This window comes from Myotis myotis, unplaced genomic scaffold, assembly GCF_014108235.1.
Source record: "Myotis myotis isolate mMyoMyo1 unplaced genomic scaffold, mMyoMyo1.p scaffold_m19_p_21, whole genome shotgun sequence".
NCBI lineage: Eukaryota > Metazoa > Chordata > Mammalia > Chiroptera > Vespertilionidae > Myotis > Myotis myotis.
In genome coordinates, this window is record NW_023416326.1 from 3,508,011 (window position 1) to 3,525,742 (window position 17,732).

Sequence of the window (17,732 nt, forward strand, 5' to 3'; positions counted from 1 at the left end):
GGGAAAACAGATGAGATGTTAGCTTATAAGTGGGATGATTCCATAAGCAGCATCGGTCCAGCCCACAGAATGAGGACTCCGCCAAGTGTTGGAGACAAATCGTGTCTGATAAAGAGCTGCTACTTCCCCAGGAATGGCTGTCAACGCTCAACGATGACACACTAAGCCTACGGGGTTCACATTAACGTGACAACTTCCTACCGGATTCACCTAAGACATGATCAAACCTGGTACACACACCCACAGACAGGAAAAGCTAAGACGACCCATGGCTCTTGGCAAAACTCTAGGACTGGAACCTGGAGACATCCCCATTATTTGAATTCTTCTTTTTTTTTTAACCCCATATTCCATAGATTCCAGCCAAATAATTTCACGTGGGAGACTCTTCTGACTAATGTACGTGCTGCTTAGCCAATGACTGGGATTCATCCCCGCGATGAGCTTCCTACTCAAACTGAGTAATGAGGTATGTCCACGGGCATCCGAGACCCTCCAAATCCAGGGGTACGTTCAGATACAGGGCGGTATCTGGTTTGCCCAGAAAACAGATCAAGAATAAGCAACCTCTGGTTAAGACACAAGTAAAAAGACACAGGTCAGAGGGCACCGCAGCTCAAGAGTCAGTTCTCGCTTCGAGCCGGGACTCCAGAAGGAACGAGACACCAGAGAATTCTACCAGGACGGGGATGTTCTACACTTTACTTCCTCCAGCAGAACCTTAATGACGAGAGCAGCTCAGCCAGCTCTCTCCTTGAGCTGGGAGCTCCCGCCCCGGGCGACCACGTCAGGCTTCGTGAGGAAACAGCACATTTAACAACACAGGACAGAAGCACAGGACGGTGCGCACATCCGGGGGTGACCAGGCACGAGCCCCTCCTCTTTGTCAGATGACTGAGGACAGCGCACAGATGCAAAAGATTTTTCTGCTTAATACATTGCTTCGAGCCGAGAAAAGGAGGCTATAAATAATTCTCTGAATACTGAAGAAGCCTTATTAATTTCATCTGGCATTCGGTGCGAGGTTGCCATTTGTCAAGGCTTTGTGCAAAAAAGATGTGGGAAAGAGCAGAAATGAAGTCCCATGAAGACAAGAAATCACTTGCCAAGCAACATCAAGAGTAGACTGAAGAGCATGCCTGACTTAAAACTGCTTATTACATTAAAGTAAAGTCTGTAACAGAAGTGGGCAGGGTAGAGTAGGGACAAATTCATTTCTTTTTTTCCATAAAATTTTATTGATTTCAGAGAGGAAGGGAGAGGGAGAGAGATAGAAACATCAATGATGAGAGAAAATCATTGATCAGCTGCTTCCTGCACACCCCCTACTGGGGATCGAGCCCAAAACCCAGGCATGTGCCCTGACCGGGAATCGAACTGTGACTTCCTGGTTCATAGGTCGATGCTCAACCACTGAGCCACACTGGCTGGGCACAAGTTTCCTCTTCTTTTTTTTTTTTTAAATATATTTTATTGATTTTTTACAGAGAGGAAGTGAGAGAGATAGAGAGTTAGAAACATCGATGAGAGAGGAACATCGATCAGCTGCCTCCTGCACATCTCCTACTGGGGATGTGCCCGCAACCCAGGTACATGCCCTTGACCGGAATCGAACCTGGGACCTTTCAGTCCGCAGGCCGACGCTCTATCCACTGAGCCAAACCGGTTTCGGCAAGTTTCCTCTTCTTATAAGGACACGACTCATAGGGCCATCTCAAACTGGAAAGCCAGCTAGTAGAAAGCATCTGAATCACTATCAATCAGAAGTTTCGTCATTCTCTAAGCATCTAATCGTCTGTCCACGGTGGGGATTATCCAATCTCTGGTCACCGCTGGCCTCCATGGCCCACTCACTACCTTGTGAGACAGCCCAGTCTGGTCTTGGACAGATCCAATTCAAGCGTCCAGGTATCAGTCTGGCTGCTAGGCACCGAGTGAGGCCAAGTCAGTACATCGTCCTCTGGTCTGCAACTCCTTCCTATCGTCAGTTCTCACAGGAAAAGGCAAAGCTCTGTTCAGGAAAGAAAGAGTGCCCTACAGTGGAACTTTGAACAAGAGGAAAAAGCAGTATCCAAGTGGATGTTGAAGGAAAGGCCTGGAGAAAGAAGATGGGAACCCCTGGGCACCGGAAGAGGAACTCGGCTTCACGGAACTAAGTGAACAGCAGGCAGAGCCCCCACACCTCGAGGCAGAGGGGCCGCGGAGCACATGCTAACGTGGACAGACAGACGGACACAGACGGACGGTGCCAGTGCCGTGCGCTCACCCGAGTGGAGAGCTCTCCTGCACTTAGGTGGGCTGATAAAAAATACAGACACAGCTCAGAGGGAAGGCGGGGGAGAGATAATCAACCGAAGACGTTGTATGCACATATGCATAACCCATATGTGACACAGAGACAGGTGGTGGAGGCCTGGGGCTGGAGGGGGTCACTGGGGAAAAAGGGGGACATACATAATACTTTCAACAATAAGGATTTTAAAAAAAGAAACAAAAATTAAAAGTACAGACATATAAGATCCCCACACAGACGAAGGCTGGGAAAATGAGATTAGACTCTACTTTCAAACACACGAAGCTCCTAGAAATAAGGTTCCTGATGCCCTTTCATTCCTGAGGACTTCACAGTGACATGTCCTAGGTCCCGAGTGACCGGCCATCCAACTCCTAAGTCACAATAACTCAACGTGACCCAATACAGATGCACGATCTTCGTCTTATGCCCACAGGCCCACTGGGCTCAACCCCTGGTTGATAAGCAGGGACCTGCACCTTCGGGGATGCGCATCACACACAGAGGGTGTGGGCAGAGGATGCGTACCAGGATCTTCTCCGTGTTGAGGGAGAGCAGAGAGTCGCAGGGCAGCGATCCCCGGGGCTCGCAGTCCGAGTCGTGGAAGTTCAGGAAGGAGGACTCTGAAAAGCAAGCAGGCCTTGTTACTCTCCGCGCCTTAAATACAGGGCTCTTAGCGGCTCAGCTGGGAACTGGAATGTGAAGGATCCTCAAAACCAAAGTAAGGACAAGTGTCTAGTCCACTTGACAGCTGTGTGCATGCGTTACAGTGTCCAGTATCGTGTACACCCCTTCGTGGCTGTCCTCACGGCCATCCTGAAAAGGACCAAAGCCAGCTAGACTTCCCAGATGCAGAGACGCGGTTCTGGCAAGTTAGAACTTATCCAAGGCCAACAGGGCAAACCAGTACGAGTCCAACGCTAGTCCCACCGCAAACATGGAATCAGTTTAGTTGCTAAGGCCCTTTCACTGCCCTCTCCCACCTGCAGCATTTACCACAGGTTAAAAAAAAAAATCACAAAAAGGAGAACAAAGCCAGGCCTAACGTTCCAAGATACGCATGGATCTCATATCACAACATACAAATAACTCCTAAAATTCACCAAGCAAAGGGCAACCCAACTTAAAAAAAAATATGGTCAAAGGTCTTGAATAGGCAAATTTCCAAAGAATATGTAGAAATGGACACTGCATTCATGAAACGATGCTCTACGTCATTATTAATCAGGGAATGCAAACCAAATCATGAGGGACCACTTCACACCCGCTAGGATGGCCATCATTTTTTTTTTGAAATGGACAATCTCAAGTGTTGGCAAGGATCAGAGAAACTAGAACCCTCATGCGTTGCTGATGGGGATGGGAATCGGTGTGGCCGCTGCGGGAAATGGCTTGGTGGTTCCTCAAAAAGTTAAACACAGGCTGTGCACATGATCCCATCACTCAACTCCTCGGTACACACCCCAAAGAACTGAAAACAGGAACTCAGACAAGAACAGTATTCAGCCTTGGAAAGGAATGAAGTACCGCTACATATTACAACATGGGAGAAGCTCCACGGCCCCACTCTGGCCAGGCAGGGGAGGCAGGACTTCCTGGAGCCTGTGCCACTGACCAGTGAAGGGAGAGGGAAGTTAAGAATTTCACAGGTGAAGGGGGGGGGGGGGGGTCCAGGCAGAGATAAGCACCCCGTACATCTGCCGTCTTCTTCATTGGCTGGAGCTGAGTATTTTCTGTGCCCACATTACTGAACTCTCAACAGCTCTAGTAACTTCTCCATTCACTCAGTGAATAACGGTATCATCGACATGTAACTACATCAAGATCTTTTAAATATTTATACTCATTTGGCATCTTCTGGCACTAGATAAAACCTCAAAAAAGTGCTCAGTAACACGAGTGACAATATGCACTCCTGCTCATCCCGACATTAATATTTCATTCAGACATGAAGTAAAACGACAGGCGTGGCAAGTGGCACATGGCACCAGCTTCAGCTTCGTGCAGCTGGAAGAGAACCAGTGCTACTGGCTGAAATGGGAAGTTTAGGAGGAAGGGCAGTCCTTGAGGGAAAGGCGACCTTTAAGTCGAGAGCTTGTGCGATGCGGGCTGGAAGCTGCCTGGCATGCAGGTAGGAAATAAATTCCGGGCAGAACAGATAAGAGCTGCCGACATGAACGTGATCGTTACCTTGGGCTCCTTGAACACATGGGGAAGTAAGCTCAGCAAGAAGGGACACGTTCAAGGTCACAAAACGAGGAAAGAGCACAGCCGAGCCTTGCCACATCTGCACTCACGGGCACCACGTCAATAAAGGTCCAGGGTCCAGCTGCCACCACTCCCTCCCCGGCGCTGGGTGCTGGCAGTAAACAGGGGCTGGCAGAGCAATGCCACCCGCTCCTTCCTCCCCGCCTCACCCACGGCCGCCTGAGAGGAGCAGTTTGAGTGCAGAGACAAGCAGCAGAAGTTTTTCTTCGCCTCTCCCTCAACGGCCTAGAATTGTTCAGACGGAGGGCCTGTAGCAGCCGGGAGAGAGCCGTTACTCGGAAGGGCGACAGACTGGGAGCCGAGTGTCCTCAACTGGGAGAGAAACTGACAAGACCTGCTGGTTCAAAGTCCCCTCTGCGTCCCTGGGTCTCTGCACGGAACGGCCAACGTTTACCACACATTTGTTCTCCCCATCTCCCTGTGACCAGCCCTCTTTACCTCTGAAGTCCCGGCCCCCCGCCCCTTTCTTCTCAGCTCAGGATGGCAGCTAAGCCTCCATTGCCCGACTGACCGCCTGTGGGCTTCGGTCCTTGCAGAGCCCCCTTACAGACAAAATTACATTTTGTTTTTCTCCTGTTGATCTGTATCATGTCGATTTCAGAAGAACCTGGACGGGTAGAGGAGAAATGTTTCCTCCCCAACAGAGCTGACTGGGGCAGGTTCAAGGGAGCCCTGGATACGTGGAGGCAGAGCACGCGAACATCTCCTTTGAGGAATTCTGCAGAGATGAGGTTGTGGCTGGAAAGACCCTGGTCCTGTCGCTGCTGCTTGCTTTTTCCAAGATGGGGGCTGCTACTGCCAGGTGCGTGCTGATGGAAGACAAGGGGGCGTGATATCCCGGGCGCAAGGAGAGAGCACTGAAGGCAAAAGCTGCGGGCAGGCCCGGCCCATGTGGCTCAGTGGCTGAGTGTCGACCTATGAACCCAGGGGTCACGGTTTGATTCCTTCTCAGGGCACATGCCCAGGTTGTGGGCACACACCCCAGCAAGGAGGCGTGCAGAAGGCAACTGATTGAAGATCTCTCTCATCACTGATGTTTCTATCTCTCTCTCCCTTTTTTCCTTCCTCTCTGAAATAAAAATATATTTTTAAAAATCTGAAGATACTTGTCACAAAATTATATATGTCAACAAACACACAAAATCAAGATCAAGGAAAAAAAAAAAAGGATTGAGCAAATATACTAATAGTAAGGGTTACTGCAGTTGGTAAAATTTGGTTAACTTCCTCATAGCCAGAACAAGAAAGGAAATAGCTCTCATTATAAAAGCTCCCGTCCACTGATTCCTTATCACCCCCAAGGCACTGCGGATCAAAGTGCTCTCGGCGATCAGATCGATTTCACTGATTTAAACGACTGGTCCCTCAGTTAAGGAAGTTACCATCTGTACTGGCCACCTTTTTTTTCCTTTGTTAAATATATTTTATTGATGATTTCAGAGAGGGAGAGAGAGATAGAAACATCAATGATGAGAGCGAATCATTGATCAACTGCCTCTCCCCGCACTGGGAATCGAGCCCGCAACCCTGGCATGTGCCCTTGACCGGAATTGAACCTGGGACCCTTTAGGCCGCAGGCCCACGCTCTATCCACCGAGCCAAACCAGCTAGGGCTGCACTGGCCATCTTTAAGTCTTATGGACTTGGTCAGGATCAGAGCTGAATGCTAGCTGGCATGGGCAGGTCTGTCTGATGCTGAAGACGGGAGTAGTTCTGGACTCTGGCACGAATCTAGACCCTGATGTGGATCCTATGGGGCTTCTGGATACAGAACATGAGCCCCTCGGGCTGTGACAGAGTTCACTGTAAATCCCGAATTGGTTCCCACACCTTTTCTTCTTAGGACAGAGAGGGGCTGGTGATGGCTGCAAAGGGCCCAGCATCCATCCACCTGCTTGTCCAGGGGAAGGAGGGAGACATGAGACATCCCAGCGTCTCACCACATGGGCACATTCTGCAGCCAGGGAAGCCACGGAGCCAGCGGGAGCCCCCGGTAGCGCCAACAGGGGACTCTGGGAACTGTCTGACGTCATCAGTGGCAAAGGCCCGTTAGCACCTGTCAGCAGCTGCTGGGACATGCATGTCAGCCCGTGAGGCCGGCTGAGAGGCTCGAGCTGCTCATCTGCAACAGCACGTTTAAAATTCCAAGCTAAGAAAGGAAGTACTGCCTGGGGGAGAGACCAGTGAAACATTGAAAGTGAAACATTGAGATAAGTTATGCTCCAAGCCTCCCGGGACAGTGTGCACCCTCCCAAGCAGAGAACCTTAGACAATGGTGTCTACTCGCGAGGGAATGGAGGGATGGCCAGGATGATTCCTCTACATGCCAGTTTAGGAAAACTCACATCTGCCCAGCCAGCATGGCTCAGTGGTTGAACGCTGACCTATGAACCAGGAGGCCACGGTTCAACTCCCAGTCAGGGCACATGCCCGGGTTGTGGGCTCGATCCCCAGTGTGTGGCTTGCAGGAGGCAGCTGGTCCATGATTCTCTCTCATCATGGGATGTTTCTCTCTCTCTCTCTCTCTCTCTCCCTGTCTCTTCCTTTCTAAAATCAATAAAAGTATATTAAAAAAAGAAAACCCACATCTATCTTTATTGGGGGGGAGGTGCATACCGGCATAAGCCTGATGCTACAGGATAAAATGTGCCACCTGGATCAATAATATCCATTCATTTCATAATATCAATTGATTGCATAATATAAATCCATTTGTAGCTTCCATTGCCTCGCATCTGGGTCTCCTCTAGCCAGTGAGCATCACCCAGCTATACTATTATAGGCGGGAAGGGAAATGAAGATTTACACGACATATACTGTTTGCTAGTAAATACTACAGACGTGTGTTGCTACCTACAAACACTTAGTGTTCAGACGGGGTTTTATCCGGGGCCTCACCACCTGGGTTCCTCCTCTGGCAGCTGTGGGGCTGCAGGAAGGGGGTGATCTCACTGTGCCTGGGTTTCCTCTGAGACAGGAACTACCATTCAATGCGGCGGTCACCGGTGTTCCCATCGACTAAGAGAAGAGGCCGACCCACCCCGAGCTCTGACAACACACGGGGCACACCGCAAGCGCTCAGATAGGTTCGTGGTTTCTCACTTCCCTCGTTTCCCTCACCGCACTCGAAGAAGAAGAAGAAGAAGAAGAAGAAGAAGAAGAAGAAGAAGAAGAAGAAGAAGAATGAAAGAAAAAAACCCTGCAATCAGGTAACAGTGTCTTCCCCTTAGAGGGGAGACAATTTTGCAAAGACAGGCCATTCACTTATTTGGATTCCCAGAGAGCGACAGAGTATAAAACCCATTCCTTTTTCCCCCACTCGGCCAGGCTGGCCCTGCTATGCGGGCTGTTTACTAGCCAAAGTCTGTGGCTTCACAATAAGCAAGTCACATACCCCTGACTTCCTCCAGGAAGTCAGGCTGTGCTAAAGGGAAACCGGTGTGTGCTAATCTTGACATCTCATCTCAACCAAAAAGAAAAATACTATTGTCTTCCAGGTACAGAATGCCCAAGAGCAGCGCTCTCAGGCCGTAAAAGCCACGGGAGGGAGGTGGACACAGACCTTAGAAAAGTGAGCCTTAAGGCGACTCACTGCAGGGAAGCGGGTGGGGAAGGGAGGGAGGCGGCTGCAGGGTGAAAGCATCCAATACAGAACTTGGACACAAAACCTGCACGCGGACTACATCCTGCCCGGGCGGCATCTCTCGGGAGCCCATTCCCCGGAGGCCAAGCGCGCCCCGGCGCAATGAATGGGCTGGCCCGGCTCCCTGGCTCCCCGGTGCGCGCGCAGCTCCAGCTCCGACTCTCACGCAGGCTCGGGGCCCGCGGGGCCCTTTTCACCTTCGGGGCGACACCTGACAGGTCACAGGTCAACCCGCAACAACCGGAAGCCAGATGCCGACAAGCAGATAAGACGGGCTCGCTGTGCGGTTCCCCTCTTTCCTTCCAGGGATCGGATGGCAGAGGCTGTTTAATACGATCAACAGCCCAGGGAGTCGGGACACCCGATTTCCAGGCCTAACGCGGGCCAGGCATCCCTGCTCCGGGCCCAGGCCCCGTCCTCCTCCGCCCGTCAGTCCCTCCCCGGTTCCCACGGAGCCCGAGGGGCCGCCTGCCGTCTCCTCCTCCACCCTCTCCGCAGCTGCTGGCCTCGGGAGAGGCCGCCCTGGCCCGGGAGCCTGCGGCCGGCTCTTGGCTCCATTCACCGGCCTCCCAGGGCGGCTATGGGAGGAGGGCGCGCGGCGCGAGGGTGCGAGCGGCTGGAAGCGGCCCCGGCGGGACACCGCGCGGAGCCGGCTCGCGCAGGAGCACACGCCGCGGCCGGCGGCGGAGAGGCCGGGGTTGGGGGCACCCGGCCCGCAGCCCCCACGGCCCCGCGGCGACCCGGACGCCCGCGCGCCGCCGCCGCCCACTCACCGCCGCACTCGGCCGAGAACTGGTCCCCCCAGTCCCCGGACTGCGGGCTGCAGCCGCCGCCCGCCGGGGCCTCCTGCTGCCGGTGCTGCAGCTCCTGCTTGAGCAGGGACAGCGGCGTGTAGTGCTCGGTGGCCAGCGCGCCCGGCATGTAGGGCAGGACCGCGAGCAGCAGCAGCACCAGCGCGCGCCGAGCGACGGTCGCGGCGCCCGCGGCGTCTCCCCAGCAGCAGCAACAGCAGCAGCGGCAGCCGGCAGGTGCCATCTTCCCTCACGGCGCATGTGCGGCGGCCCTCGCCGCGCGCCGCGGCCTCCCAGACTTACCCCGCGGCCGGCAGGTGGGCGGCGGGAAGGGGCGGAGGGGAGAGTGGCATTGCCTGCTGGGCATTGTAGTCCCTCCGGACCAGCTTCGGGGCCCGTTTCAGGTGGTGGGACTACGAATCCCAGCAAGCACCGCGCGGCGCAGACCTTCCGGTCTGGCTTCTGACGTCTTCCCGCGTCACTGAATCGGAAGTTCTGGGCTTCGGTGGCATAGAAATGGGTACTGGTGGGCGGGGAGGGCTGCGGCCCGGAAAGGGGAGCCCCGAGGGGGTGACAGCGGGCAAGGGGAACCCCGAAGAGGTGTCAGCCACTCCTCCTGCCGCTTCGGCTTCCTTCCAGTACAGGTGCATCGAGTGCAACCAGGAGGCCAAGGAGCTGTACCGAGACTATAACCACGGGGTGCTGAAGATAACCATCTGCGTGAGTGGTCCGGTGTGGGGAGTCCTCGGGGAGAAAACGGGGTGGCGAGATGTGGGGACCAACTGTACCAGCTTTTTAGGGTGATGAGAATCGAGTGTCAGGATCTTCAGCGGGATGCTGGGCAGACCCGGCCGAAGTCTGTCTCACCTGTACTTGAATACCTGTCGTGACGGGGAACTCACTACCGCACACTGCTGTTCTCTTAGGGGCCAGTCACGTCTGCGGGTGAGACCTAACCCGGCGGACATGGATTGTAGGTGCTGTGCAGAGGAATTAAAAAGCGGATTAGGTCGACATTTGGGTTCACACTAAAGCCGTTTTTATTTCTAGATATGCTCCCTTTGATAGACAAGTGTTAGCATTCGTACACCCCATAACCCATGTTTAGGTTCTCTTCGTAGAATGAGACTGGAAGACCAGAGATGCTACTTATTTTGTTTTTTTAATATGTGTTTATTGATTTCAGAGAGGAAGGGAGAGGGAGAGATAAAAACATCTATACTAATAATCTATACTAATAAAAGGGTAATATGCTAATTAGACCAGACATCTTCTGGACGTCCTTCCAGACAAAGCCACAGTGGCAGGGGCCTAGGCAGAAGTGGTTAGGGGTGACCAGGCAGGCAGGCGAGCAGTTAGGGGTGACCAGGCAGGCAGGTGAGCAGTTAGGGATCAGCGGTCCTGGATTGCAAGAGCCTAACCTGGCAGTCGGACATCCCCCAAAGGGTCCCGGATTGGAGAGGGTGCAGGCCGGGCTGAGGGGACCCCCCCCCCCCCCCGCAAGAATTTTGTGCACTGGGCCTCTAGTCAATGATGAAAGAAAATCATGGATCGGCTGCCTCCTGCACACCCCACACTGGGAATTGAGCCCTCAACCCCAGGCATGTGTCCTGACTGGGAATTGAACCGTGAACTCCTGGTTCACAGGTGGACGCTCAACCAGTGAGCCACGCCTTGTACCGCATTCTTTACCCAGTTGTAGCTCTCAGAAGCTCTGGGTGCGGGGTTACTTTTCTGAACGCTTTTCTCCAAATCATGTTTCAAGAACCACAAAGTTGGGACCAACTGGCCAACAGGCAAGTTTATCAGTGAAAGTACATTGTAAATGTATAACGATTCCTGCAAACTGAACGTAGAACTTTCTGGGATACTTTCCTGCTAAAATCAGTCTTTAAGTCAAACATCCTTTTAGCTTCTTATATGTGAGATTAAAAAGTTACTGTTTCTAGCCTGGAAGATTATTTTTAGTCACTTCTGAAACCGTGTCTTGAGTCGATGAACAGTTCGTGTTGGGAGGGACGTGTATTTACATAAATGCTGGTGTGGCCTCAGCGCTGTGCAAGTCCGGAAGAGGCTCTGCTATTTTGAAACCCTTTAAGATTTCAGAATGTCTGAATTTGCTTGTTCTAATATTGTTTTTGCATCATTTCAGAAATCCTGCCAGAAACCTGTAGACAAATATATCGAGTATGATCCTGTTATCATTTTGATTAATGCTATTTTGTGCAAAGCCCAGGCCTACAGGCATATTCTTTTCAATACTAAAATAAACGTAAGTTGTGACAGTTTTTTTTTTTTAATTTCCTAACTTTACTTGGTGATGCTTTTGCATTTTAAAAGAATTAATTGTGAATAGAATGAAAGAACGTTTTACATACCCTGTCGGTCCCCGTTGGTATAAAGCGCTGCTTTCCCTGACTGGCTGCTGCTGTGTCTTTGACTCCCAGATGCACGGGAAACTCTGCATATTTTGCTTGCTTTGCGAAGCGTACCTGCGGTGGTGGCAGCTGCAAGATTCCAGCCAGAACACCGATCCCGACGACTTTATCAGATATGCCAAGGAGTGGGACTTTTACAGAATGTTTGCCATTGCTTCTCTGGGTAGGAACAGGCCGTGCTTTCTTTTTTTTTTTTTTTTTTTAATTGATGTGAGAGCCCTAACCAGTTTGGCTCAGTGGATAGAGTGTCAGCCTGCGGACTGAAGGGTTCCAGGTTCGATTCCGGTCAAGGGCACATACCTGGGTTGCGGGCACATCCCCAGTAGGGGGTGTGCAGGAGGCAGCTGATCCAATGTTTCTCTCTCATCGATGTTTCTAACTCTCTATCCCTCTCCCTTCCTCTCTGTAAAAAATCAATAAAATATATTTTAAAAAATTGATGTCAGAGAGGAAGGGAGATGGAGAGAGAAACATCAATGATGAGAAAGAGTCATGGATTGGCTGCCCCCTGCACGCCCCACCCTGGGGATGGACCCTGCAACCCGGGCATGCGCCCTGATGGGGAATTGAACCGTGACCTCGTGGTTCATAGGTTGATGCTCAACGGCTGAGCCACGGCTGGCCGGCGTCATGCTTTCTATATTTAGTTAACTAGCACTTGCACTTGTGATTGAAAATAAGGCGCATGGTAAGAGGAGCCAGTTAATATAGGACTTGAGACTTAATTTTCAGTTCTACCGCTAACCTGCTAAATGAGTTTATCTAAATTATCTGGGTTTTTTTTACTTTTTTATTTGTTACCACACTCATGGTATGGAAATATCGTCAATTAAATGGTCTTTATCCATCTGATGGATGTTATCAGAATAAAGAGTTTCATAAAATATTTTGAGACATCACATTGTTGATAAAATCCTTCAATTTAAGTTCTCATTTTCCATTTTGAAAATGACCTGTGCCCCATCTTTATAAAAACAGATTGAGCCCGGGTCGGTTTGGCTCAGTGGTTAGAGCAGCAACCTGTGACCGAAGGGTCTCGAGTTCAATTTCAGGTCAAGAGCACATACCTCGGTTGCAGGTTTGATCCCCAGCCCTGGTCGGAGGCAACCAATGAATGTCTGGCTGGCTTTCTCTCTTTCTTTTCTCCCTCCCTTCCACTCTAAAAATCAATGGAAAAAATATCCTCAGGGGAGGATTTAAAAAAAAAGAATTGTTGAGATATATTTCCAAAATTATACCAGCAGGATTTGACACAAAAAGCAAAAAAAATGAGAGAAAGAGGAAAAACAGTTGTTCTTGATAATACGTTGTACTTTGGGGTTGTGGTTTGCTTTCATGGGGATATGGTGTTTTTGGATTGGGACATTGGTTAAGATTTTCATTTCCCATTTCCTTCTTAGAACAAGCTGCCTTTTTTATTGGCATCTTTACCTTCCTATGGATTGAAGGAACCATCGCGACGAAAAAGAACCCCAACTTCGTCTTGCTGCTGAAGGCATTGCTGTTATCCAGCTACGGGAAGCTCTTGCTGATCCCGGCTGTCATCTGGGAACATGAGTACACACCGTTGTGCCTGAGACTCATCAAACTATTTGTCCTCACATCAAATTTTCAGGCAATTAGAGGTATGTCTGTCTTCTCAGCTTTCCACGGATATAAAAGCTTCTAGGCTTTGCCCGGTGGCCAGTGCTGCTCAGTGGTTGAGCTTTGACCTATGAATCAGGAGGTCACGGTTCGATTTCCTGTCAGGGCACATGCCCGGGTTGTGGGCTCAATCCCCAGTAGGGGTTGTATGGGCGGCAGCCAATCAATGATTCTCATCACTAATGTTTCTATCTCTCTCTCCCTCTCCCTTCCTCTCTGAGATCAGTAAAAATAGACATTTTTAAAAAGCTATAGCCTTTTATTTCTAGATCACAGTTTTTATATGACCTGTTAAACGCTGGAAATCTTTATAGAATGATGACAATGCCTACCATTTGTATAGTGCGTTCTACATAGCACGTATTCAGTATGTGTTCAGTTTCACCACATGGTACATGTAGCTTTCAGAATGTCTTCTTCCCATGCATTGCCTCTGTCCTGTGGGGTTAGCAGGGCACCATTGTTATCTCCACTTTATGAATGACTTGCCCAGATTTGCATGGTCAGGCAGCTGTCGAGCAGGGACAATTCCTGCCCCACCAAAGGGACAGAGAAGCCACTCTGTGTGTCTTGTGAGAAGTGCTCTTTTAAATGAGCACTTTTTTATCATAATGCTTATCGTCTTGTCACCTGTAAAGCCAAAAGTACCCATTTTTTCTGCTATTTCCTTGATGACCTTAGAATCTGTATTTTCTTTTCCCTTTTAATATTAATGGGAACCTGTGTCTTGACTTCAGGAGTATTTTTGTTATGAGCCGCTGCTTTGGTTCTCTCAAAAGGTTTGCAGCTGGGAAAGGGGGAGCAGGTAGCAGCATAAGTTAGTAAGAACAAATAAGAGTTTTTCTAAAAACAGCCTCACCAAACGATCCCCTTCACACCCCGTCATCTACGTCCCACGTAATAATGACAGTGTCACGTCATTCCCTCTGAAACTTACCCGGGTCCCGTGCCTTTGCTTCCGCAGTGACGCTCAACACCCGCCGCAAGCTGTCCTTCTCGGCCATCGTGTGCGGGCTGCTGGCGGAGAGCGCCATGGTCCACTTCTTCCGGAGGATGGAGTGGGACGTCGGAAGCGACTGCGCCGGCTACAAGTCGCAGGACTTCTGAGGAGGTACAGCGCTCACACAGGCGTCCCTCGCCAGGCAGACAGATGTCACCGTGACTAAGGAGGCCCTTACGGGGGACCCCCCCCACACACACACACCTGGTTGCCTCCGGACGTGAGGGCGGGCCTCACAGGGCCCTTCACTGCTGTCATCTTCAGTGACCTCTGCATCCGGAGCCCTGGCCTCACAATTTCCCTGACTCCGCGGTCCCACTGACTCCTGCCAGGACCTCAGACTCAGAAGTCAGTCGGTCCCAGCGCCACCTTCCCCCACCCTTTCCAACCATCTGCTCCCTCCCTCCCACCCCCAGGGCCCAGGGCCCAGCAGGGCAGCAGCCCTGTGTCCCGGATCTTGTGGGGCTGCTCCCATGGTAGACACGGTGCCCCCACTGTGACTTCCGGTGAGAAAAATAAGGTCACCTGTCTTTGACAGCCCTCTATCCTCCATTACATTAGCTCGTGTCCTATCCCTGTTCATGTCTTACATTACAATTCCCCGTGTTTGTGCCTGACTCCCTCAAACCGGGTCAAGTTCAGTGCCCAGAGAGTCCAGGCCCGGGTTACTCTGCCTCCCATAGAACAGGGCCTGCCCTAATAAGTGTTTGTTGATATGGTTACAGCAGAACATGCTGTTCCAAATACTTCTTTTATATCCACAGTTTTGTTCTTTACTACTTGTGGCATGGCCAGCTTAAGAGAAGACATAAATATAGCCGAACTCCTCATTCCTGTGGAGTAAAGTGAACCCAAGATTTAGATAGACTGCCGGGAAAGAAAGCGATGGTCATGGCATTCGAAACCCCAACCCTGCCACCCCTCAGCCCTCACCCCACCTACAGGAGACAACAAAACCACATGCACAGTCACAGACACGCACAGGAACCTCACACACACACAAGGAATTGCTGCAGGACTGGGGCACCAGCGAAGACTGACACGTTGTAGACCCTGCAGGTAAGCATTTAAATGAAGAGAGGAACATGCATTCAGATTCATAAACATCTGTCTCATTCCCATCTGCATGCTTGTATCTTTTCATTTAAATGTATGCTACTGACTTTAAATAACATATTTAAAATAATACTCTGTATTCTTATAACTTTTCTCTTAATAAAGTCAGAAAAAACTAAGCTTTCGTCAATCTCCAATTCAGTATCTTTCCCTCCCTGTAAGTTACCTTGCAAAGTAACTGACCCAGAAATAAATAACTAAAAACAGCTGAACTGTACACTTTACAGGAGTGGATCATACCTCAGTGAAGCTGTTACTAAATAAGTGTTACCTCTCCCCTTTTCTCTCTTCCTGTCTCACTCATTTGTTCTTTCACTCATTAGTTACTCATTAAACAGATACTACTGAGCACCCACTGTAAGTGTGTCAGACCCTGGGATACAGGGGCGAGGAAGGCCTGGCCCTGTGTGCAGTGACGGGTTTAGAGAGGAGGGTAGCTCATTGCAGCCCAGTGTGATGGGTGCTGTGAAGGGTATGTAAGGGTCCTAGAGTAAACCCGTATGAAGGTCTTCCGAGAGGAGCGGGGACGGCAGGAACCTCCCGTATCCCCGGGAGAGGAGCAGTGCACCCTGACTCCTGAGGGCGGAGTGGGGGACGCGTGCACGGAGCTGCGGACACAGCACGGCAGGCAGGGCGGCACCGGGTCGTGTTTTCAGTGGTTCCAGGAACTCGTGTGAAGGTCAGACTGTGAAGGGCTCCCTCCAGGAGTTGTCATTGACCCCGAGGACAACGAAACCAACAGTTGAAGAGAAGAATCCCAAGTGAGAATAAAACAAAACACTGGGGCAGCATCCCCGAGCAGCCACTTGGTGGCGGTGCTTGTACTTAGAACAATGTCTGTTTTCCAAGCCTCCCTCCCCCCCAAATTGGGATGTGGCCTACTGACAACAAACAAGGCATTTCTATGGAAAACCACTTGAAGCTATAAAAATGAAACCAATCCCTTGTATTTATTTTTTTTTAAGTAGGTTTTTATTGATTTCAGAGAGAGGAAGGGAGAGTGAGAGAGAGAAACATCAATGATGAGAGAGAATCACTGATCAGCTGCCTCCTGCACGCCCCACACTGGGGATCAAGCCCACTACCCATGTGCCTGATTGGGAATGGAACTGTGATCTCCTGATTCATGGGTGGGCACTGAGCCACACCAGCCAAGCTAAATCCTCTTAGATATCCCATATACTGAAGAGCACGTGCATTCGGCCGTCACAGTCATGGGGCAGCCAGCCGTGAGCAAACTACGGCCCGCGGGCCAGATCCCGCCCGTTTGAAATGAATAAAACTAAAAAAAAAAGAAAGACCGTACCCTTTTATGTAATGATGTTTACTTTGAATTTATATTAGTTCACACAAACACTCCATCCATGCTTTTGTACCGGCCCTCCGGTCCAGTTTAAGAACCCATTGTGGCCCTCGAGTCACAAGTTTGCCCACCCCTGGGTCAGACGGTGGCTACACTGTCAGCGCCCCCTGGTGGCTGCTGAGTTCCCGACATAGCCAAGAGCCAGCAGCGCTCAGTGTGAGGACCCTATGTGAGACGTGAATGAGCCCCATGAGAAACGGACAACGGGTCTTTTGTTCAAAGGTTTTCTATCCCTGCCTGAAGCCCTTTGAGCTAAATTTGGAGGAAAACGTCATGGGGTACATAGGAGCCAAAGAGAATATTTTTAGATATTTACAAGACAAAAAAAGATGAAAACATTTTAAAAGTGTTTTTTATTTATTTTTAAAATACGTTTTTATTGATTTCAGAGAGGAAGGGAAAGGGAGAGAGAGAGAAACGTCAGTGATGAGAGAGAATCCTGGATCGGCTGCCTCCTGCACGCCCCACTCTGGGGATTAAGCCCGCGACCCCGGGCATGTGCCCTGACCGGGAATCGAACTGTGACCTCCTGGTTCAGAGGTTGACATTCAACCACTGAGCTAAAAAGTAGTTTTTAAATCACAGTCTTATATGAAGAAACTAAAGCTTAGGATGCTTAAGGGATTTACTCACGGTCACGCAAGTATATAGTGGCACCGTTGGGACTAAAACCTTGGCCTCTACGCCTGGTCTAATGGGGGACCGACCCCTGGAACTATGTTGGTCTGCACACCTCGTCTAGTGGGGGATTCCTATTTTACCTTGTTAAGAAAGGGGATAACTTACTGTGTGTAAAACACAAGAATAAAGAAAAAGAGGAATTAAATAAGTAGGGGCCTGGCCGGTGTGGCTCAGTGGTTGAGCTTCAACCTATGAACCAGGAGGTCACAGTTCGATTCCCGGTCAGGGCACATGCCTGGGTTGTGGGCTCCATCCCCAGTGTGGGGCGTGCAGGAGGCAGCCCATCTCATCTCATCACTGACGTTTCTCTCTCTCCCTCTCCCTTCATTTCTGAAATCAATAAAAATATTTTTTTAAAAAATAGGCCCAATTCAGTAGGTCCAGGCAGGCTGGAGATGGTGTGGCCTTCTCTATTTTTTTGTTAATCTTCACCCAAAGACATCTTTCCACTGATTTTTAGAGAGGGGAAGGGAGGGGAAGAGAAACATCGATGTG

General features: G+C 50.5%; 2 protein-coding genes across 9 annotated transcripts in view; one reads left to right on the forward strand and one right to left on the reverse strand.

The window, feature by feature from the left end:
- TTC13 (tetratricopeptide repeat domain 13) overlaps positions 1–9,436 on the reverse strand; it is a 45,421-nt gene extending 35,985 nt beyond the window's left edge. For 3 of the 8 annotated variants that reach the window (XM_036354709.1, XM_036354707.1, XM_036354705.1), the window contains exons 1-2: positions 8,978–9,281; positions 2,822–2,916 (exon numbers count right to left, since the gene is read on the reverse strand). In XM_036354709.1, the coding sequence (XP_036210602.1) occupies positions 2,822–2,916; positions 8,978–9,239 (357 nt within the window). In that variant the 5' untranslated portion in view covers positions 9,240–9,281. The other 5 variants (XM_036354708.1, XM_036354706.1, XM_036354704.1 and 2 more) reach the window with 3 other exon arrangements.
- A 45-nt stretch (positions 9,437–9,481) lies between these two features.
- Positions 9,482–15,312, forward strand: ARV1 (ARV1 homolog, fatty acid homeostasis modulator). Its single transcript, XM_036354713.1, has 6 exons — positions 9,482–9,715; positions 11,148–11,267; positions 11,443–11,596; positions 12,834–13,058; positions 14,042–14,188; positions 14,842–15,312. The coding sequence occupies exons 1-5, from the start codon at positions 9,512–9,514 to the stop codon at positions 14,182–14,184; spliced, it is 846 nt and encodes a 281-aa protein (XP_036210606.1). The 5' UTR covers positions 9,482–9,511; the 3' UTR covers positions 14,185–14,188; positions 14,842–15,312.
- Positions 15,313–17,732: the final 2,420 nt, after the last annotated feature.

Excerpts from the sequence above, each read along its gene's own strand:
- ARV1 (XM_036354713.1), top strand. The coding sequence starts at position 9,512 with ATGGGTACTGGTGGGCGGGGAGGGCTGCGGCCCGGAAAGGGGAGCCCC. Across the intron at positions 11,268-11,442 it reads TTTTCAATACTAAAATAAAC|ATGCACGGGAAACTCTGCAT; the intron begins GTAAGTTGTGAC and ends TTTGACTCCCAG. Across the intron at positions 13,059-14,041 it reads AAATTTTCAGGCAATTAGAG|TGACGCTCAACACCCGCCGC; the intron begins GTATGTCTGTCT and ends TTGCTTCCGCAG.